The 23829-nt window shown below is 30.3% G+C and overlaps 2 protein-coding genes across 4 annotated transcripts; one reads left to right on the top strand and one right to left on the bottom strand.

Moving 5' to 3' along the window:
* The first annotated feature begins 63 nt into the window (after positions 1-63).
* On the top strand, positions 64-17065 carry LOC126735146 (protein sel-1 homolog 1). Of its 3 annotated transcripts, none has more exons than XM_050439082.1 (12): positions 64-588; positions 835-1023; positions 1082-1285; positions 3410-3598; positions 3651-3802; positions 3861-3986; positions 4049-4277; positions 4395-4594; positions 10289-10495; positions 10552-10727; positions 14354-14456; positions 16093-17065. In XM_050439082.1, exons 1-12 carry the CDS (start codon positions 324-326, stop codon positions 16228-16230), a joined length of 2178 nt encoding a protein of 725 aa, XP_050295039.1. In that variant the 5' UTR covers positions 64-323; the 3' UTR covers positions 16231-17065. The 3 variants fall into 3 exon arrangements, with proteins under 3 accessions (XP_050295039.1, XP_050295038.1, XP_050295037.1); XM_050439081.1 differs by having other exon boundaries at positions 817-1023; XM_050439080.1 differs by having other exon boundaries at positions 793-1023.
* Positions 17055-21784, bottom strand: LOC126735147 (26S proteasome regulatory subunit 6A-B). Its single transcript, XM_050439083.1, has 7 exons — positions 21350-21784; positions 19907-20079; positions 19705-19840; positions 19444-19653; positions 17613-17719; positions 17359-17562; positions 17055-17298 (listed from the first exon to the last, which is right to left on the bottom strand). Exons 1-7 carry the CDS (start codon positions 21666-21668, stop codon positions 17164-17166), a joined length of 1284 nt encoding a protein of 427 aa, XP_050295040.1. The 5' UTR covers positions 21669-21784; the 3' UTR covers positions 17055-17163.
* Positions 21785-23829: the final 2045 nt, after the last annotated feature.

Genomic DNA, 23829 nt, shown 5'->3' with positions numbered 1-23829 from the left:
GTTTTATGACAACTGCGGCAAGTTATGACACAACTGTCAAATTTTTGACACATATGTTGTATTGGTATAGTAATTTGTGTTTGTCATATAAATCAAAACCAAAACAGTTTTACTGCAAAATCGTTTATTTTACGAAATATTTATCAATAAAATCTTTTTTACCGTTTAATCACACCTTCCAGAATTGATCGATCCTGCATTTATTAAAATTATATTTAGATTAGCAAGTAATAAACAAAAAAGTTGACGTTCTCGAGTTTAAGTACACGTAGGTGATAAGAAAAAGTACACTTCTAATGGTTTTTTGAGGGAACCATAAGAAAATGAGACATAAATTAGTTTTTCTATTAATTTTGACGCTCGTATGTTGCGAATTTTCGGAGGAAGAGGTTCAGGGGCCGCCCGAATCCAAAAAAAAAGACTCTGGAAGCCAGGATACCTCAGAACCCAAAAATGAAAGTGAACCACCTGAAGTTCTTAGTTTTAGTGAGGAAGACGCCCTTACTATTGAAACCAGAGATGGACAAGACCGCTTGGTACCTGTAAAAGAGAATGTTGATAACGAAAAATCACCCCAAAAAATGTCTGGTATGTATTAGTCTTTTAATTTCTAAAGTGGGGCTTAACCATGTTCTAACAAGCTTTTAAGCATGCCTGGGATCTTGTGTAAGTTTCAACATCTTTCTAAACATGTGGGTTTATCTGCATTTCTTTGCTTCTAACCATTGGGTAAATTTAAGGCTTCCTAAATCTCTTTTTAGTAATTTGGTCCTTCTTATTTTTTTCTATTAGAAAGTGATTGGTTGAGAGTTTTAGAGCAAATGGGCTTTACAGACGTAAAGCTGGTCATTCTGGATGACAACAATGAATTGAAAGAGATGAAAAAACATCTTGTTGAAATGACAGAAGCAGCAACTGAAGAAGAACTTGAAGAGGAGCCTCCTTTGCCTGAAAGTGCCTTGATTGAGAAAGAATTATCCCCAGAAGAGGAAGAAGCAAAGAAATTATATGAATCTGCTGCTGGTGGGTTTTCTGTCAATTATTAAATCAAACAAGTAAAAAGTATTTGGGTATCTTGTAGTAATGTTAAACAAAACTAGACCTGACAAGCCAAAGGCCTATCAAATGCTTATTGAAGCTTCTGAAAAGGGCAACCTTGAAGCTAAAGCTTTGGTTGCATGGGCAAAACTCTTTGGGACTACTTTGAAACAGGATATTGAGGCTGCTAAGAAAATGTTTCAAGAACTGGCTGATAAAGGGAATGCCGATGGCCATATGGGAATGGGTAAGATTTTTAAATGGACATTTAAAATACATTTAAATTTTTATTGTAGAAAAGTTGTTTCTAAATATCCATTTTTTTTTTAATTTTTCAACAATTATAAGAAATTTTAGCAGTAACCGTACCCAATAGAAATGTAGAAATATTTTTTTTTGTAGTAGTCAGTGGACATTTTTTTTCATTCACCCTTCAATACAGGTTGTTAGTAAAATACAAGGGCAAACTAATGGGTGATTCTTTGGGTAATTTTAAAAGAAAAATTTATGATATTGCTTTGTTTTTAATATAAAGAGTGTACAAAAAAGAAGTGACATAAAAAATAAAGAGTTTTTTCATTAGTCTTTTTTCATTAAATTTGACAGAGTAAACATAGTAGACAGGCCAAAGGCATTATGGGAGGAATCTAATCCCATATTTCTAATGAAAACAGGTGCCCTGACTTTATATAGGTATCTCTTTTTATCATTTTGTTACCAAAATCCTTTTAAATACATTAATAAATAGAAGTATATTTACAGAAACTTTTACCACATATAGTGGTAACAAACGTAAAAGTTACAGGTAAATGAGCATTTAATTATCTTCCTATAGTCGGATTACTGAACAGATGGAGTAAATGATGTGTGCGAAATATAGGCCCGCCCATCAATCCAACCTTGGCAGATTTAGATGAGGAGAATTATGCCTACTTAATTTAAATTATTTTACCGTACAGCTTTGCTTTGTAGGCATAATTTTGCATTCTAAACACCCTTTTCTTATAAACTTTTTTTATTTCTTGCCTAGAATTACTACTTTACCCTCCACTTTACCTACTTATAAAATTTTAAAAATGTTCATATCAGGGCAAGCTTGATTTTAAAAAAATAATAATGCTAAATTTTATTTTTTAATCAAGCAGGCCTGGATGCCAAACGGTCAAATTTTAACCACAACATTTTTTGTCATTTTCATCCTGAAACACACTGTATATTAAAAATATTTATTACCTGCTGCTTCTGCTGTAAACTGGACTTTTTGCATTTTGTTGTATGCTGGATGCTCGTTATCACATGTTTTATATATGTTCATAAACACTTCCTTTTCAGGAATGGTCAAATGTTTTCGTACTCTTTTCTTGGGGGGTGACAATGGGGGTGTACGTGGCAAGTCAGCCATTATTTGTTAACAAAAAAATAAACACAATCTCAACTTTTCAATATTATTAGAGCCTCTATATAACCCTATAGAGGCTCTGGGCCATACCTCCGGCGCAGAACGATCACATGACCACTCCATTTGTTCGATAACCCAAGTATAAAGCTAATGAAAGAAAGATAAAAATAACCTAGATTTAATAAATGCATGTTTCTGCACATTTTTTGTATAGGTTTACTCATAGCATCATTTGTTTAATGAAGTTTTATATAAAATGTAGCTGCAAATCTGCTGGTTCTACTTGTATAGATTTGAAGATCATTGATTAACATAATAAATCATATTCAATCTGATTTGATGGTATCATTAACTTATAAAGAATGAATCTTAAGAACTTTTTAAAACTTTTTTTAACTGTTTTATTGATAATAAGGATATTACTGGTATTATATTATATTTAAATCTATTCTGGCTCCAGACTTGCAAGGCATTCTCATAGTTTGTCCAAATGATCCTGAAAAAATAAACAATGTCCCATTAATAGTTGATCATAGAAACTGATTTATTTTTACATGGGTTCTATCTGTAAGGAAGTTTTCTAACTATGCCAATGTAAATAATAACAATAATAAAATTATACCATAAACTCCAACCTTATATATTTAGAAATCAAGACAAACCAACTTGATTTTAAATTTCAGTATGGTCCTAGCAACTGTTCCAATTTCCATCATTGTTGCATCAAAATTGTTACTAAAAAATATTTATTTAGAATAAATAACAAAACTTGCTTGAATAATATAATGCAATATAAAAACTCTCACAATTTCATGTATTTATTTAAAGCCCATTTTTTTTACCTTTTTCCCATAATTTATTATACTAAACTAATATTGAACGGTATCAAGAAAAAAATATGTCTGCCTATATCAGAATAACAGACCTAATTTAGTTTTTTATTTTTTTTTCCTGATGTTTTAACGTTTGTAGGCTTTCTATATGCCTCAGGAATCACAGTAAATGTCAGTCAACCAAAAGCGTTGGTTCACTACTTATTTGGTGCTTTAGGGGGTAATACCTGGGCCCAAATGGCCATGGGATACCGATACTTGTCACGGGTCAGTCTCAGCCCCAGCTGTGATAAATCTCTAAATTATTATAGACAGGTTGCAGATAAAGGTAAAAATATAAATTAAAAAAAACAAACTTGTTTCTACTTAATATATTTTAGTGAGCCAAGGTGTATCATTTGGAGGTGGAGCAGCTATACAAAGAATTCGACTTTTAGATGAGTTGGAAAATGGTTACACCTCTGGCATATTAGACAATGATTTGTTTGAATATTATCAGCTTTTAGCTGAAAAGGGAGATGTTCAAGCACAGGTATTAAATTTGTAAATTTCTAAATTTTTTGGTATAATATATATATTTTAATTCTAAGGTTGGATTGGGTCAACTACACTACCAGGGCGGTAGAGGAGTTGATTTGGATTATCAAAAAGCATTGCAGTATTTTACTCAGGCAGCCAATGCAGGAAATGCCATGGCTATGGCATATTTAGGGAAGGTTAGTAATAAGTAACTTTTAAATAAACAGTGTCTCTGATTAATACATACATACTTTTTTAGATATATTTAGATGGTAGTGATGAAATAGAAGCAAACAACGACACCGCTTTCAAACATTTCAAAAAAGCATCTGAACTGAATAATCCAGTGGGCCAGAGTGGTCTAGGTTTAATGTACCTTTATGGTAGGGGTGTGGAAAAAGATTACAATAAAGCTTACCAGTACTTTTTGGCTGCTGCTGATCAAGGATGGGTTGATGGGCAACTGCAACTCGGAAATATGTACTTTAGTAAGTCCAAAATCCATAATTAAAAAAAAAATTACTTAGATATAAAGCTTGAAACATTTTCTGCATTATCTAGTGATGCTACAGGAAGTGACATTTTTGTTCTAATTTGCTTTGCAGGTGGACTGGGGGTGAAAAAAGATTACAAATTGGCAAATAAATATTTTAATCTAGCATCTCAGTCGGGCCATGTATTGGCCTATTATAATTTGGGTCAGATGCATGCCAAAGGGACAGGAATGCTCAGATCATGTATGACTGCAGTAGAACTCTTTAAAAATGTGGCTGAGAGAGGTCGATGGGGCGAACTGCTGATGCAGGTAAATCACATTTGCTTAAAAAAAATTAATAATTAAATTAAAAAGAGTAATTAAAAAAGTTGTAGGGAAACTGCATGCAGATTTATTTTGTGAGGATAAAAATTGAGTGTTGCTAAAATCTAGTAGTCTTGCTTTAAAAAACTCTATCAAAATACAACAAAATTATGTAGAAGTCTTTAAGACTAATACAATATTTTGCAGTGAATCAGGAAAGAAATTATATCTCAAAAAATATTTGCTCGATTTTATTGACTCTTGTTTACTTTATATCTTCAATAGTGATGACAAAAACTTTTTTTTAAAAACATTTAGGATTTAAAAGTATTACGCTAAAATTTTTTTGAGTCAAACAATTTGTTGTGAACAAGTATTTATTATTATGAACAAATACTGTTTGTTTATAACTTATTGGTAGTAGAATTAATCTATCTATATTTTTATTCCCATGTAGTTGTTGTTTATTTATAAACAAATATTTTGACCTGTGCTTTCCAATTGGATATATATATTTTTTAGAAGTTTCTTATTTTTATACTACATTTCTCAAAAGCTAATATCATGCATTAGTACAGACTGGGCAAAAAAGCAGGGTAAGCGGCCGTTTTTCAGGGCCTGTACACTATGTCCCATTTTGGATGAGACTGCAGGGTATCTCTGTCATTTTTTAAGATAGAGCTTTGCGGTTTTCGCGACCCTGTATCACTTTTTTGTAAAACTTTTAAAGCCACAAACAGAAATATTCTAACTACTTTTGTTCCTGAAATACAGGGTGAAAACGAAAATGTTCACTTTTGGAGATGTTATTATTTCTCAGGCCCTGTATAAGATAGAATAAAAATGAAAACTGCTTATAATAGATATTTTTACATAAAAGTCAGTGGCGTATTTAATTTTTTTTCTAATGCACTGTTTTTAAGATTGGGCATAAACTTGGTATTTTTTAAATGGAACACCCTGTATATTTTAACGTCAAATTTTTGCATTTTTTTTTTCTGAATACATTGATGTATCACAACCTATTCTTTAGTAAATTTTAGCTTCAAAAATCAGAAAAATCCATATTTATTTTTGTTTTTAATAGTAGGCCATGAATTCTTACACACATGCATTTAATTATTACTTTTTTAAAACGCCATGTGATTTAAACCTGTTTATTTAACTATATTTTAAACATTAACTTAAAATATTAATATAAACATAAAAATGTTAAAAACAAAAAAAACATATCGGACCAGGTTTAACATTAAAAACTAATTAGTAATTACAAGAATCAAATTAGAAAATTAATTACAAAAACCAAAAAAAAACAACAAATATAAATTTAATAAAACTGTTCAAACTGCTGTCCATTTTGTCTTATACAAAAACCACATACAGTCTGTATTCGTCTTAAGGCATTTAAAATTATAAAGGGTTGCCTTTGTAAGTTTATGAATGCTTCTTCAGTTGTCGCTCGGAGTTCATTTATATTATTATGCCGATTTGCATAAATTTTATTTTTTAAGTACGACCATACAAAAAAGTCCGGTGACCTCGGGGGCCATCTGATTGGCCCGTGTGTGCCAATCCAACGTCTATCAAAATGGGCACTTAAATATTCTCTAACTACCCTTGAATTATGAGCGGGCGCTCCATCTTGCTGGAAATATATTTGATGTCGCTGGGCTAAAGGTATGTCCTCCAGCAACTCTGGCAAATTATTTTGCAATATATTTAGATATCGTTGGGCAGTTAAGCTACCCTCAAAAATTGTATATACAATTTTAGTGCCCAATACAAAACAGGAAACACTAAAACCAAATCGGCCTTGTTGCTGTCGTTCAAAAGTAATATGTTGGTTTTCTTGATACCAATGTCTGGTATTTTGCCTATTAAATATGCCACTACTGCTTACATGGGATTCGTCAGACCATATTACCTTTTTTACAAAATCCGGATCTTTATTAGTTTTGGTTAAAAACCAATTAGAAAATTCCAGTCGTTTAAACGGATCGTCAGGATGCAATTCTTGAATAATATTTATCTTATACGGTTTAAATTTATGCTTTTTTAAAATTTTTTGCACTTTTGTTTTGGAAACTCCTATCTCTTCCTCTATCTTTCTACAGGAAATTTGGGGTCTTGCTTCCACACACGCTAAAACATTAATTTCGCCAGCTTCATTTCTATCAACATGGGGTTGCCTAGGTTTTGAATAGCAGCCATAATTTAAAAGATTAGATTTTAACCGGAATACCGTAGCCCGAGATGGCTGACGTCTTTCTGGAAACCTAATAAGATCTTTTTTATTTTTTGAATTTTGTAACAAAATAAAATAAGCTAGAGCTTTACCTATTTAAATATAATTGCTGCGCTGCTTCGACATTTTCGTTAGAAAGGTTTAAACATATTATAATATCATACTTTTCAAAATTTTGGAATTCCATATTTTCACCGTCAGCCATCATTGTTGATATGTATTGAGTCTGTTTGTGACTTAGTTTCCATGAATGCAATAAACAAAACATTTTTTTATGCATGTGTCAAAGAATTCATGGCCTACTATTAAAAAAATAAACATAAATATGGATTTTTCTAATTCTTTGAGCTAAAATTTATCAAAGATTAGGTTGTGATACATCAATGTATTCAGAAAAAAAATGCAAAAATTTGTCGTTAAAATATACAGGGTGTTCCATTTAAAAAATACCAAGTTTGTGCCCAATCTTAAAAACAGTGCATTGGGAAAAAAAATTAAATACGCCACTGACTTTAATGTAAAAATATCTATTATAAGCAGTTTTCATTTTTATTCTATCTTATACAGGGCCTGAGAAATAATAACATCTCCAAAAGTGAACATTTTCGTTTTCACCCTGTATTTCAGGAACAAAAGTAGTTAGAATATTTCTGTTTGTGGCTTTAAAAGTTTTACAAAAAAGTGATGCGGGGTCGCGAAAACCGCAAAGCTCTATCTTAAAAAATGACAGAGATACCCTGCAGTCTCATCCAAAATGGGACACAGTGTACATTGTGTACATCTGCCAACAATGATTTTTTTTTTAATTATTATAAAAGTGGCCATGACAAAATTCTGGAAGTTATTTTCGAGTTCTATATTTCACCTTTAGAGGTCGTAACTAAAAATGAAATAAGAAACACGTCTTTTTTTCTGAAAACTTATATATTGACCTATACTTTTAGAAAGCCTAGAAAATTCCCTAGCATTTTGGCTTAAGGCTCATTGGCCTTCTAAAATGTTGTAAATTCTAAACCACTTATCCGATTTTAGCAATTCAAAATTTGTTTGCAAGATCAATGTACCTGTTTGAAATGTCACATTTAATTACTACTCTATAGTTGTTAAATAAAGAAATAGACGGCGAAAGTTGTAATAATTCCAGCGCATAAGTTTTGACTCGGTGGGTAAAAAAACTGTAATTCGCTATAACTTTAAAATCAGCAACAATATCATCGTCTGATTTTCACAATATTTTTGCAAATTCTACCTACTTTTCAAATAAGTCAAAAATATACCGTCCAATTTGAACTTGAAATGAAAAAAAGTGGAATTATTACAAATTGAGCCCTCTAGCCCTTTTATTAGGAACTATACAGTAGTCATGGAATCAGACATTTAAAACATCTTCATTGATCTTGCATACAAATTAAATATATAAGTCTTCGGAAAAAATATACGTTTTTCTCATGGCCAATTTTATAAAAATAAAAAAATCCATTGTTGCCAGATGTACAGATCCTGAGATAAAGTCGCCTAACTCGCTTATTTGCCTATAGATAAGTCAACTCATCAAATAAATTATTTTATAACAAACAGACAACTTTCGCTGTAAAGCATATTAACTGTTCATAATTAGAAATCATAATACTTCTGATTTGCTATGCTTTATTGGCGCCTTACTCTTTAAATCATATTCAAAAAATCCTTTTAAATCTTTGATTAATGCTTACATTCCGATAATACTTTGTGGCTGGATTGAACTTATTGTTTTGAATATTGTTGAATTATTTGTTTCGTACATAATTTTATCTTTATTAGAGGTTATATGTGCAGGAATTTTAGATGATTAAAATTAAATGATAGATCTTTCTGTAGTGTAGTTCTTTGGCTATCTTGTTATCATATTTAATTTCTATCATTTACTGCTGTATAATTGGCTTTACCGTTAATATGAATAAAGGACCGAAAATATTTTGCATAATTCTATTTTTATATGGTTCGTTGGTATAGTTTCATGTTCGGAGCTTCATGTCCAGTAATTTTATTTTCATGGTTGTTCTGGAGACTTACTGCAAAAATATTAACTTTTTAATAAAAATAAATAGCAGTTTATTTTACATATTTGTGTTCTTGATAATTCATTGTTAGTTTTTAAGTGCTAATACTTTGTGACAGAAGTTAGGTCTTTTTTATTGTTGGCTAAGCTAGAGGCTCTTTTTTATACATAAAATTAGCTTTTATTATTAATAAGTTAAAGAATTTCATAGAGCTTTTTCTTCTTTTTAGAACAAATGATTATAAACTTTGAACAATGAATGAATGAATTTAAGAGGTTTTAGAATTTTAAACAATAATCTTTTAGAACACAATAATTCTTACAGCCTAGGTGAATTGACTGAAAACATAAATTCCAATATTAGTAGTTATCCATAGGTACAAAAAAAAAATATAATATAAATTACATTAAGCTCTCAAAGAGCAAGTAATAATAAAAATACTTACAATTACATCGACAATTTATATACTTTAATAGACTGCCTAAAATTATTACAATAATCAAAAAATAAGTAATTGAAAATAAACTATCAATATTAAATATGTTTTAATGACTGACAAAACTCGACTGATATATTTAAAGAATAAACACATTACTCAGATAAGGAGTAGAGCAAAAATGAACCTAGTTTATAAAAAAAATACCAAAATCCACAGAAACGATATCAGCGTCCAAGATGGTACACGAAGAGCGTAAAAAACTAAAGTCAACTCAGAAAAAAAAATCAAACAAATAAAAATAGTAAGAAATATGATAAAAAAAGGTTTAAAAGAAATGAAGAATCATTGTTCATGTTCAAATATTGATATAGACCAGATGAATAATTTTTACTGTAATATAGCAAATAATTTAACGCAAACTCTATCATCTACTTCGAACCCTTTGTTTTATCTTAAACAGATTTTTAACTCAAGCAATAAAATTACAAATTTTATTGTTTGTTACAATTAGGTGTGCTATTAGTGTGATATTTTTTATATAATTAATGTAATTTTAAAAGTTTATTATATATTACGCGGGTACTTAATTTTTTCATTTCGACCAAACAGATATTAATTGTAATAATTTGCTGTTCTTAATGTTTTATATCTACATTTATATCTACAACTTACCAAGCTTTGTCAGCAAAATTTATATTTTTGGCAAGTACTTTTTTAAAATAAAATTTAAAGAATTTAACTTTACAAGATCAGAAGAAAAGAGTATCTTATAATTCATAAAAAGTTTATATTTGTCTTAGAAAGATATAGTATATTCTTACAACTCTACTTCAAAGTCTAAAAAATTATGTAACAATTGTCAATACTAATTTCTACTTTGACCTTATTTGAACATTATTTTACGTCCGATTAAAATAATATTTTATACTAGCATTATAATTATAATGTTTTTGAAATTTTACCTTTTACTCTCTAAGGCTCACGCAGACTACAGGGAAGGCCTTTTCAACCAGGCTTTTATCCAATACGCTCTTTTAGCAGAACTGGGATATGAAGTAGCTCAAAGCAATGCGGCGTTCATGCTGGACCGTGGCGAAGTTCCTATGTGGGACACAAAGGAGGCTTTAGTTAGAGCTTTATTATATTGGACGAGAGCTGCTTCTCAGGGATATTCTATGGCACGGGTTGGTACATTGTATTGAATTAAATTGTTTTTTTTTTAATTTTATTAAATATATAGGTGAAAGTAGGAGATTACTATTATTACGGTCTGGGCACGTCTGTCGACTATGAAAATGCCGCCTCTCAGTACAGGTTGGCGGCCGAACAACAGCATAATGCCCAAGCGATGTTTAATTTGGGTTATATGCATGAACAAGGGTTGGGCTTGAGTAAGGATATTCACTTAGCTAAAAGGTAATAAAAAAATACATTTTAATGCAATGCGTTATTCTGACATTTACTTGGCATTATATTTATAATTTATCACAATAATTATAATAAAATTTATTTTATTTTCATTGTGGACGAATAAATTACACATGGTAGCGGTCTTACAAAACATCATTGAATCACGCTCTTATAAATATTGCTTAAATCGGTGTGTTTCAAAAAAATTAAATTAATAAGAAATAGCAATATGTTATAATTAGCTTAGCAGTAGTTGTTATGGTATCTGATATGCAAAAAGATGTTTTGGTTTAAATTTACGACATGGTATATACTTGATTGATGAGAAATAACAATGGATTTTATAATAGTAATATTTTTCATATTAAAATATGTAACTTAATTCATTAAACTTTAACATAAATACGAATGTATTGTCATTTAAAGGCAAGATAGACTTAAACATTTATCATTAAAAATCCTTTTTTAATTTTAATGTGACTTATTAATCTTTTCAATTTGTATCAAATATAAGATTTAGGGTAAATTTGTGATAGAATTTTGTATGTCACTGTCACCCCTGTGTAGGTAAGATTCGTAAAAAAAAGATCATTTTACACACTGGTGCTTGAAAAATTTAAACTTAATATCTACAGTGTCAAGAGTTTTTTTATTTAAATTTTTATTGGTTACATGTTTTGGCTATAAAGGAATCAGACCTACAATACATACACACCCGCATATTTTAAAACTAATGTTACATAGGCACAATAAAGTGTTGCAAATAGATTAATTCTGTTTTTAGTAATAAAAGTCAGTACCTGAGATGCCCAACCGGTTACATATGAATAATGCTTTTTAAAACTTTATTTATAAGCCAGGATAATACCAAATCCTTTATTGTATCAACCTTGTCAACATCAATGAAGTAGTTGAACTCAACTCTAATTTTTCTCGATAAAATACTTACTAATTAACATTAAAACATTAGAGAGACACCACTCGACTCAACCTATCAAGATCACTCTGTATTAGTTCCGGGTCGCGTATTTCCAAAACCTAATATTGTACAACGGCCGAAAGTTGTTCTCGATTGTGACTGGCCAATTCTTAATCTATATCGTTACAACGCACTACTCCAAAATCTAATACGATACAACGCCGCCACAATATTAACTAGGATTTTAACATTAGACTCCTAACTATATTCGAGTATTTGTTTCTATTTGTTTTTGTGAATTAAAATATAGAAACTTAAGAATTTGTCGGAACAAGCAGTATTTAATGTTATGGATATAGTAGAGTTTCATGATAGAGAATATTACAAGACTGTTTTAGGCGTAAAACTGCCAGTAAAAAAGAATGCTGATTCAACCTTTGATGATTTAAATGTTAAAAGTAATGAATGGGTTAACCAAATTACCAAAATGGGTTAACCAATTAACCAATTAAAAATTACCAAATTTACAAAAACTCTTATTTCGAAAGAAGTATGCATGCAATCACACCAATTTTAACAAATATAGTTTTTGACCACTGTATACCATAATGTTTTTAATTTATCTATAATTGTTTTTTACTATGTTTTTTTAAATTTTGTAGCGCCCCGAAGAAAGCCAATATAGGTCGAAATGTTGGCACTAAAGAAAAAATTGATCCCTTATCCAACTTAACCCTTGAACCCAAGGTTAACAAAATTAAACTGGATCACTAAATTAATTAGGTACTTTTATTTTCCCCAAATTAAACAAAATAAAAAATTAACCCATATTGGCTATCATTTATCGCATAATACATAATTGTTTTTAATAAGTTTGTATTTAACATTTCGATGTGCAAAACAATACTAACTTCTAAATTATGTATTGCAGTCTATTAGATTTACCGGCTTTGCGCTGTACTCTAATATATTCAGGAGTCTAATGGTAAAATCCTATTTAATATTGGGGCGGCCTTGTCTCATATTATATTTTGGAGTAGTGCGTAACTAACTAAATTTAGCATTGACCAATCACAATTCGGGTCTCTTGAGTTTTTAACTATACGATAGCACTTCAGAGAAATCACTGGCGAAACCCAAAAACACGCAATGAAGAACTTCTACCAAATCGTTGATAAATAACTTTAAAAATAAACGGCCACAATGCCATCCCTGTAGGACTTCTAAGGTGACTCTTATTACATTTGATAGGATATTATTAATTCTCACTATTTAATGCCAACCACTAAGAAAACTTTGAGCTCACAAGGCTTAAATACTGCCAAAACCGATTGCTGCTAATTTGGCCACTATGAACTTATGACAAACCCTGTCTAGCGCATTGGTAAAATGAGTGTAAATATTATCCACCTGCGCATCTTCCTCTCTTCCATACGCTCAAAAGGCAATTTTCGTAAACCATGACATTTGTAACCGTAAGCCTTCCCCTGCGTACTATTCTGTCAGTTTGTCGCGAACTGGTTTGTGAAAAAGTTTAGGAATGGTAGAAGATATGAAACTGGTTTTCCAGTAGTCTAGAAATGTTCCCGTATCTAATAAAAGATAAAAAATTGAAAACTAGGGTTGGGTTGGGTTGAATTCGATCCAACTGAAAAAAAATTCTTTAAGCGTAGTAATCCCATCGAAGACCTCAGTCAGGGTATAATATCAATTATAATATTGGTAATATCAACCGTTTCTGGGAAATCATCATCTGGTACTGCATAATCAGTGTCATTATACATTTTAAAAAGAGTATCTGCAAACAACTTAATGATTTATTCAACGGTAGTTTGAATTCATTAAGGTACGTAGTTTTCATTAAAATATCCACAGTCCTGAAAGATAAAGAAATGCGTGGTGAGAAAAATGTAGGCAATGGAAGCCATAGCCAATAGTCATCTGAAATGTTACCAAAATATGTGAAACATCTGAAAGATCTAAAAATGGTGTGAAAACTAATGTTACTTAAATTAAAAGAAAATTTATATTTATAAACAAATTTACAATATACTTTATTAATTTTTTTTAAGGGGTATGCATTATTAATACCTGTTTGTTTAATTATGGAAAGGTCTTTCTTAAATGATTGTTTTGAATTGAACACAATTACGTTATCTGTTGCCAAGGTTTTTTTTTTAATTTCAGAAGTGATTTTATTATTAACATTCCTAGGTTTTACTTGTATAGTTCTCATTTTTGTTTTTTTTTTCTGGTAAGTCAGTTTTTCTCTTCTAATGATTTTTAGCCTTTTAATCGTATTTTTAAAAATTATTGTAGGTCTGATGATTCCTTTTTACATATCGAAATTAAATTTCTCAAGAAACTTATAACCAGAATTTTTAATACATATAAAAAATTGATATCTTCGAATTACACCTGTTAAATAATTATTTTTTTGTTTTGGTTTTTAATTACTGAGACAAAGTTCTTCAATAAAGAAAAGTTTGTGGTTATTTGGCCAAATAAGAAAAAATAAAACCCTTGATATATTTCTGATGTTTTAAATTCTGTGAGGCAAGTTGAAAGTGTAATTAATTTAATTTGTTTTTATTATTTAAATTGCCCTTTTTCCTCCATTTCACATCAACGATTTAATAATGGGTTAAATAGAAACAAAAACCTCAGTACTAAAATAATTTATTTTAATTAAATTGGTGTTATTTTGAACTAGGTGTTACGATTTAGCTGCAGAAACCAGTGTAGACGCAAAAGTACCAGTTGCTTTAGCTCTATTCAAACTCAACTTTATGTTCGGCATGGATTCTTTTGGAGTGGTAAGCATTATGATCACAATTTATTAAGTACTTTTAGCTGGTACCTAATGTAATGAGTCTTGCGTAACTTAATATGATTTACCCACAGGGAATTTATGTTCAGTCCCCAACATTTTGGCTTCTTTAACTTTAAAAGGTGGGACTATGGTTATTTAGGTAATGCTAGGGTACATAATATACAGGGTGGGGTCAAACTTCTAGAGGTAGGAGTTTATAAGAAAGAAAATGTAATTATAGGAAGTCCGAATATTATCCCGAGTTTACCCTTTGTCGACGTTGTCAACATTTTAAACATATCCGTTTCCTTTAATTAAAATAAAATGAAAGTCTCGTCTCCTCAACAAAAGTTAAAAGCAACATCCAACCTATGTAACTATAACTTTGCAGGTTATAGTTAGCAGTTATAGCAACTATAGATCTGATTATGGTTTTGTAAAGCAAAACATTATCACCTGTCTGTTTTTTTTAATGTTAACTATGTATTTATTATAACTTTTTGAGGCCAACATATGAAGTTTCATTTCCAATTACTACTTTTCGAAAAATCGATCGTTTTTCTTTAAAAAAAAAATTGTATTTGAAAAACTAACTATTTGAAGACCCATGAATGCCTACTTTAAATTATGACATAATACCATTAAAACTACTTTTTTTTTAAATTGTTTGATAATTAATACATCATACTTTTTTCTCAAGTTAATGGCATAGCTTTTTTTGTAAACTTGTATTGATAATTAGTCATAGCTATGCCACTGGTTTGTGAAAAAATGTAGGTTTCTATAATTTTATTTCATGTAGAGCAATTCAGCTCAATATCTCATATCGTCTTGGAAAAATATATTTAAAACTGAATATAAAATAAAACTAAATATTACTTGGGATACTGGAACGAAAAGATGTCTTACAATAAATATTACACTATCGTTAAACAAGTATTCTTTTAGAAAAATCGTAGATTTCAATTCATTTTAATTGTTATTTTATGAGAAAGGCATACTTCTCATTATTAAGACTAACCGTACTGTGAATTCTCTATTGTGCATTTTGAAAGGGTTTGCAAAAAAAATTATTAAAGGCATTAAACAATAATAGCACAAAGAGCAATCAAGCTTTACATAGAAAAGAGCTAAGACACGTAATAAACGGTCAAATAAATAATATTCAATCTAATGTTTCATAAAACGTAATAGACAAAATAAAAAACTTAAAATTAATTCATAATTAGAATCAAAAATTTAGTGAACTCTCGGGTTGAAACAGAAATAGAGTCTATCAGAATATAATTATTTAGACATTTAAAATGAACAATATTAATTTTTAAGATACTAAATCTTCACAAATTGATGTCACCCCAGGCTTTCACCTTTTGAAGTTCAGCAATTATTTTTCCACCTAATTGACTCAAATTTAAAATTGTTATAAGAAATTCTAGTGGTTATAGAGTGTAGTACAAATTCTACTCCTAACATTTGGATCTCATTAAATATGGTAAAGCTAAATTAAAATAATCCAAAACGCCATAAACGTAGATAATATATTGCATTACATTCATTACCTATTTAATAATTTTATCCTATTTATTATTACTTATTTATTTAATAGATACTTCAGAAATTTAAGTTTACTCTATTTGTAGAATCCATTTAATCGATTAACAGCCTTTACGGAAACCCTCGGAACAGATTGGGATTTATACCTTATCTGCAACGCATTGAGCTTTTTGGTCATGATAATTTATTTCAGAAGACGAGATAATCAAAGGATGTTCCAATGACCCATAATATTTCCTTTTGTATTGGGGTAAGTCTGAAAGTGTATCTCTTTTTTTGTTATGTAGATAATTTGTTAAGAACTGCGCTATTAATTCTGTATATTTCTTTTTTTTTTGTATAATTACACAGAACGGTTGTAGGAAATTCTAGTTAAAATCAAACTTGTATTCAAGTAATTTGATAGGTGACATTAAACACTGACTGTCTTAGATTTAGGTAAAACTAAAAAGAACTGATTTACCGATTCTAGCGGTTAGAAAAAGTTATTGATGTACTAGATGTATTGAAATCTTTACCACCTTAATATATGTTATTATAACCAGTGATTTATGCAATAAACATTTACGTAATATTAGCATTCTGTCATAGAAACCTGCAAAATGCTTACTTTTGATATTGTTAAACTAAAACCATTGTACCCCCCAATTAAAGAAGATAAAGAGTGGACTGGTCTTCATTTAGAAAAAAATGATGCATTATATCGACAAAAAACCACATAAGGAAAAGACGAACATTTCAGAAGACTTCTACATCTTTTTGTAACTGTTGTAATAATAGTGTTAATATTAAATTCATCAATTATTGCTTTTTACGATAAACTGGATTTTTATAATCCATGAAGACAACCATATATATATTAAGGCAAAGTAGGGATTTGCAGATTTCTATGGATGTTATGTATATGTTTTTTTAAATTAAATTAAGGAAAAACTGTAATTAATTATTCTTTCTTTTTCTCATTGTAGATATTTGTACTCTTATATTTTGTTTTTGTTTTAAAGGTATAAACTATCTTGTGGCTGTTATTTAAAATATATGAAAAAAATCTAAAATAAAGAGTTTTATTTCATTCTATATATTACAAAAAATGCGCTTAACATGTTCAAAATGATTGACACAATTCAAATGAAAAAATATTAAAATTTTAAATTAATCTAAGCATAGTAGTTAAGGTTCGACTTCTTCTTGGCCTGCACTTCCATTATAGCGTCCATATAGTCTTCATGGATTACTGCGGTCGCATTTCTTCTAAGTGCTATCATACCGGCCTCAACGCAAACCGCTTTGCACTAGAAAACAATGGAAAATAAGCTTAATTAAGAATTTTAAACTACGAAATAAAAACGAACCTGTGCACCATTAAAATCGTCAGTACTTCTAGCAAGTTCCTCAAAGTTCACGTCAGGATTTACTGTCATTTTTCTAGAGTGAATCTGCATGATTCTCGCCCTAGCTTCTTCGTTGGGATGTGGGAATTCAATTTTACGATCCAAGCGCCCTGATCGCAATAGAGCGGGATCTAATATGTCTACTCTATTGGTTGCTGCAATAACCTGAAAATAAACCATTCTAAATGTGCCAAAAAGGTTTTTGGATGCTATACTTTAATATCTGCAGTAGAACTGAAGCCATCCAGTTGGTTAAGAAGTTCCAACATAGTTCTTTGTACTTCCCTGTCACCAGCCTTTTCTGAGTCAAACCTCTTGGTACCTAAAGGGAATTATTAATTGAAAACAAATAATTACCACCATTAAACAATAATAAAAAGCAGAATAATACTGAAAATGATTGTAAAAAACAAAGGAAAAACAATTACATTTTGAAAAACATTTTGTCAGTTAGGGTAGGTGGGCATAAAGCCACACATTGGCTTTTTCGAATTTTCCGCGCAAAATCTTGAAGCCATCTGCCAGGTGGCGTGTTCTGTATTAAGGCTGCTTAGTTTGTCAAAGTATTTTACGGCAGGAAGACGTGGAACAGAAAATTATTTTAATTTTTCAAATAGTTTTACAATAGCTATAAGAAATTCGGTTAATAAATAATGCATGCATTTAGTAGTTTTTAAAAGAGCGAATCATTACGATATAGTTTTAACCATTTACATTACGTTTGTGTGATTTGTTTTTGTTTAATTTGGCATCCACAATTTGTAAAAATAATTGGTTTGCACGAGGTCAGATGGGGAAAACCCGCAGCAATCTGGAGGCAAAATCCCGCATGCGGGGTTCGAAGAAATAAAAAAACGCGTTAAAGAAAATGTGACCAAGCAACCTTTCCCCGATTCGAATGCAACAAAGAGAAAGAAAAAAAAGCAACAAACAATTCTCGTCAGAATTCGACACTGAGCATTCTGCTCATGATAGTAGCTCTGACTATTCATCTGAAGATGATATTCAAGAAAACTTACTGCAAAGTTTTGAATCAATGATTTCAAATCATTATGCAGTGATTAAAGTCCAAGGAAAAAACAAAGACTTGTTTTAGGCACTAACGTGACTAAGATTATTGCTATTTATCAAGGAGGTTACAAAGTAGTATTTTACAAGTGACTACCACGGACGTCCAAGTTTTCAAAACAAAATAACTAGAAGAAAAGAATCATTCATTGCTGACGAGGATATAGTATTAAGACTCTCAAAACCTACTGAGATGATCTCTAAGATTTCATAATGTGATTGTTTTCAAAGTGGACTTTACTATTTTCAATTTGTACTAAATAATAGATTTATTAGGGGCCTTACAAGATATAGAGTATTTTTTTTTTTTGGAATATTAGAATAATATATCTTTAGTAATCTATTAACATGAAAAAAACTTCCTTTATCGTTAAAAAAAAAACCAGAACGCTGCGGGGATTTGGCCAAAATAATTTAAAAGGGGAAAACACCCGCAACATTTTTATTTCTAAAATATTTAATTTCTCAGTAAATAATGAGATGTCATATATTTTATAACTAGGTTTTAGAACATAATCAAGCCCAATATGTTTGCATAAATTTACATAAAAGTGATGCTTCTACTTATCATTATATATACTTGTCATATTACAAAAACTAGAAATTGCAGAGCTTTGCCCTTACCTACCCTACGACCTATCACTTGTGGAATTCGAAAGCAGGGGGTTTTCAGAAAAAAATAAAATCTAATTATATTTAACTAATCATAGGCACTATGTCACTATGTCAAACTAGATGAAATATTTAGCTGTTTTCAAAACCCTATATGAAACCTCTATTTTTTCTAATTTACTCCTGAATATAAAATATATTTAGAGTATTATGTATATCAATGATATCTGATAACATTTAACATATTGTAAAATGCTTACAGGTAAACAATGGTAAAATTTAATTGTACACACTTATATATTTCAGAGGATTTGTACTTGGTTGATTACTTGAATAAAGATTTGTTGTAACAAAAAAAAACCTTACCAATAGCATCTAATTCATCAATAAAAATGATAGCTGGTGCCTTTTCTTTCGCCAAAGCAAAAGCGTCCCTCACTAATTTAGCACCATCACCAATGAACATCTGTACAAGTTGTGGACCAGCCAATTTTAAAAATGTGGATTTTGTTTGTGCTGCACATGCCCTTGCCAGCAGAGTTTTGCCAGTTCCAGGAGGGCCATAAAGTAGGACACCTGTAAATAACAACATTAGCAAAATTTGCTTACTCTAACAGGAAATTAGACCTTTGGGAGGTTGAATTCCAAGGTTGACAAATTTATCCTTATGGGTCATGGGAAGAACAACAGCCTCAATAAGTTCTTGTATTTGTTTATCTAAGCCTCCAATATCTGAATATTGTTCTGTGGGTCTTTCATCAACCTAATTAGAAAAAAAAACAGATAGAAATATATACATACATATATTTTTACTAGTTTACAGTCTTACCTCCATGGCTTTTACTCGGGCATCATATTCTGCAGGGAGAGTCTCTAATATTAGATAAGAGTCTTTGTTTACTCCCACCAGGTCTCCAGGTTTTAGTTTTTCTTCATCTACAAGCCCTATGACTGGCAAGAAGTAAGTTTGTCTTGTGGAAGTTTTTACTACTGCACACTTTCCTAGAAGCAAAAAAGTTAACATTTTCTCTACATTCTGTATTATCAGAGGTGATAAACTATTTATATATGGGACAGCAATTTACTAACTAAATATTACACTTCTTAATTTTTTTATTACTAAAAGAACTGTCCCTACCATTATTTTATATAATGCAGAAATCTTAAGACTTTTAAAAAAATATTTATTTTGGGGTACAACAGCAAAAAAATGGGTTAGTGTCTAAGAAATATTTGTATAGTTGCTCTAAACTTATCTATATTTAATTTAATATATTAGTGAGCTACTCAGGAAAGAAGTAACCTACATTTATTATACACCCAACTCCAGGTGAATATTATACACATAAAAATAATTTAAAAAACCCATATCTTCTTATGAGATTCTCATTTGTTTTCAAAATATAACATAATTAGAAACAAAATTTCCTATGTTAACATGGTTCTAATTATATCACAACAAATTTTAAAAAATACCGCGATTAATCTCCAAACACATTGTTGACATAAAACTTTAATCATACAAACTTCAAAATAAATGTGTCAATCACACAGACACTAACACATCTTAGAACAACAAAATGGACCCAGATCAAACAATTGGTACCTACAGCATTTGTGATAGCAGTACACTATTTAAAACACATTATTATAGCTATAGAAAATGACTCTAGTCTCCGGGTTTTTAGTTCCATTGTTCCATTTTATATATTTTATCAGATTTTAATTGTAATCCCTCCTCTATGTAACTGCCCTTTAATGTTATCTACATTTTTATCCCTGTGATATGTATTTTTTTAAATTTCACAATAGAGAACTGAGACTTCAAGCCCTGAAGATGAATTATATATGATTTGAAATCTTAGCTAGAAATAAAGTTTTCTTTAACAATTGACCAATACTCCCACAATATACCACTTTTAATACTATTTAAACATTTTAATTATGCTACAAATTAAAACCAGATAAGAACATGAGTTCTTTAAAATTACTTCCATGTGTGCTACCTGGAGTTTGGGAAGCTCCTCTGCATAGTTTTTTGCTTTGCTTTAAATAGGACTACATAGGAGTTATAATCAAAAAACATTACAGAGAATAAAAAAAACATAACTTAAACTTAATATCTGAGAACTAAGAACATTGACAGATGGTACATGTAAAGATATTTAAATGGACCATTATCATAAGTATTTAAGTACTGTATTTCCCATTAGTAATAAAGTTATACCTAGCTTAATTTAAGTTAGAGTATCTTAGTTTCTCATAAACATACCCTTCCTTTGCGAATCCAAATCTACAACAGCCCCATCTTCCTCCTCTTCCTGAGGATCTACATCAAGAAGTTCAATCACATTGGATACCAAATACGGCAAGGTTTTATTCACTTTAATTTTTTCGGTGTTTTCTTTGATTTTTTCATTTTGGGCTTGCAATTCGTGGTTAATTCTCATCACCTCGCTTTTCATAATTTTAATTTCGTTGTCCAACAGTCTCGTCCTGCTGATGATCTCGTCACTGGACATTCTTAGGACTTCTTCGCCTAGGGACTCTTCCCCATCTTCCCATAATGATTTATCTTCCAAAGTAGTCATTTTTTACACTTAAATTTAAATGAAAACTATGGTATTATTTAAGAAAATGATTTCCGAAAGTGAATGAGACTGCTAAGCAAAACAAAGCCGTCCAAAAATTTTTTGAGTAGTCATGACAGATCAAATTGTCAGCGGCCATATTGGAAAATTTGTTTGAAATTTAGGATTCAGAAGCTATAAAGCGTATACATAAAGGCTCGGATACATCCAACGAGACGCGCACACGAAGAGCCTGCGACAGGCTAAATTTGTGTAATTAGTAGCGAATGTAGGCGCTTTTCTATCGGTTTTTGCTGAATGGTTGGTTTGCTGGTGCTGCCAACAAAGGGGCACACTGGTTCTACTAGTACGGTTTGTGGCAGGATCGAGGGAGAAGCATAAAAAACAATATAGATATTATTTATTTTAGATAAATAATTTTTAGTAAATTTTTTTTGACATGTGAATCGAAAAAAGCAACTTTTCCTAATTGATTTATATAGAGGATACCCAAATTTATGGGATCTCAAAAATTATTTAATATTAAATAATGAATAAATATTAAATAATAATGCTGTGTCGTCTGCATAGGAAATAATGACCCCATTATTTATTTTTGTTTTAAGTAGAGTTCTAATAAATTATAAACAGACCAATGCCCTTGTGGAATTCCTATTCGTATTTTTTTTGCCTTGCATAAAATATTATTTATTTTAACAACCTGGCGACTATTTTTTAAGTAATTTTTGAAAAAAATGAAAACATCTTGTCGGACTTGCATTGTCTTATTTATTTAATGTAACACGACGTTTCGGTTGGTAAGTATCTCCACCAGTGTAAACTGTCAGTTTACACTTGATAACTGTCAGTTTACACTTGATACACTGGTGGAGATACTTACCAACCGAAACGTCGTGTTACATTAAATAAATAAAACAATGCAAGTCCGACAAGATGTTTTCACTGTACCATTGTCTACCACCTTCAAAAACTAATTTTTCATGGGTGTAATTGCAGTTCCTCTCACTCCATAATATTCTAAAACATCAAAAAATTTATGATGTGGGACAGTGTCAAATGCCTTAGCAAGATCTATGAAACACCAAGGCACTTTCTGCTGTGGTTAAGATGATTTGTAACCTCTGTGTTAATACAGGTCAATTAACTTCTTTGTCACTAATGACATTTTGGCGGAAAATCAATACGGGTTCTTGCCAGGTTGTAGTACTTCAGATGCCTTACACAAACTTACTTCAGCTAACTTTATAAGACAGCTTTAATAAGACTTTTTTTTATATTTTTGCAAAACAAGTTATTAAAGTAATCGGACGGTAATTACTTATGACATTTTTGGATCCTGATTTACAAATTGGGGTTATAACTATTAATTTAAAGCTACGAGGTATATGTCCAGTTTTATAAATTTGATTGTAAAACTGGAAACTGTAAAATTGTATGTTAAGAAGTGGCTCTAGGATTTCTGCATGTATCTGTTTAATCAGATTAGCCGATATACGATCAAAACCTGGAGAACTTTTGTTTTTAAGATTGTTGATGGGTTTTATTAGCTCATAAGATAATTGAAGTCAAAAAGAGGATAAAGAACCCTATTGGCTGTGAGGGTTGCAAGGTTGTGGAATTTTTTTCGTCATTTTTACACCAATATTTATGATTACAAAATATCAATATATTGATTACAAAAGTCTGCCATTTCCTGTTCATTTTGGTGTAGACTCATTTTAATTTTTTATTTTAGTGTAAAGTTTTTCTGTCTGTTTTTGATTAGTTGCCTGTCTTATTGTTTCATACATTTTCTTCATATTGTCTTTGTTTCTATTAATTTTATTTCTATAGTAATTTCTTTACTACTTAAATGCAAAACAGTTTGGCTTTTTGGCCAATTTTGGCTCCTCAAAATAAGCTGAAAAGTGCTGTGATTAGTGGCAAAAAATATAATATTTTTATCTGTAATTAGTTTCTAAGTAAAGTGCTACCTATTTCATTAGTAGTTTAGTGGTTAACCTGTATTTTTCTGTTAAAATCAAAGGAATCAAAACATCGCGAGTTTTCCCGCCAAAATATAATTAATTGTCAAACTCTGAATGTGAGGTTAACAGACACAAAGGCAACTAAACCATAAAACAGCCCTGTTGCAAGATTTTGAATTAAATAAGAAGATATC

Source organism: Anthonomus grandis, chromosome 4, assembly GCF_022605725.1.
Source record: "Anthonomus grandis grandis chromosome 4, icAntGran1.3, whole genome shotgun sequence".
In the NCBI taxonomy this organism is placed as follows: domain Eukaryota; kingdom Metazoa; phylum Arthropoda; class Insecta; order Coleoptera; family Curculionidae; genus Anthonomus; species Anthonomus grandis.
Note: the sequence above shows the minus strand (reverse complement) of the source record. Positions and strands in the feature narration are given on the sequence as shown.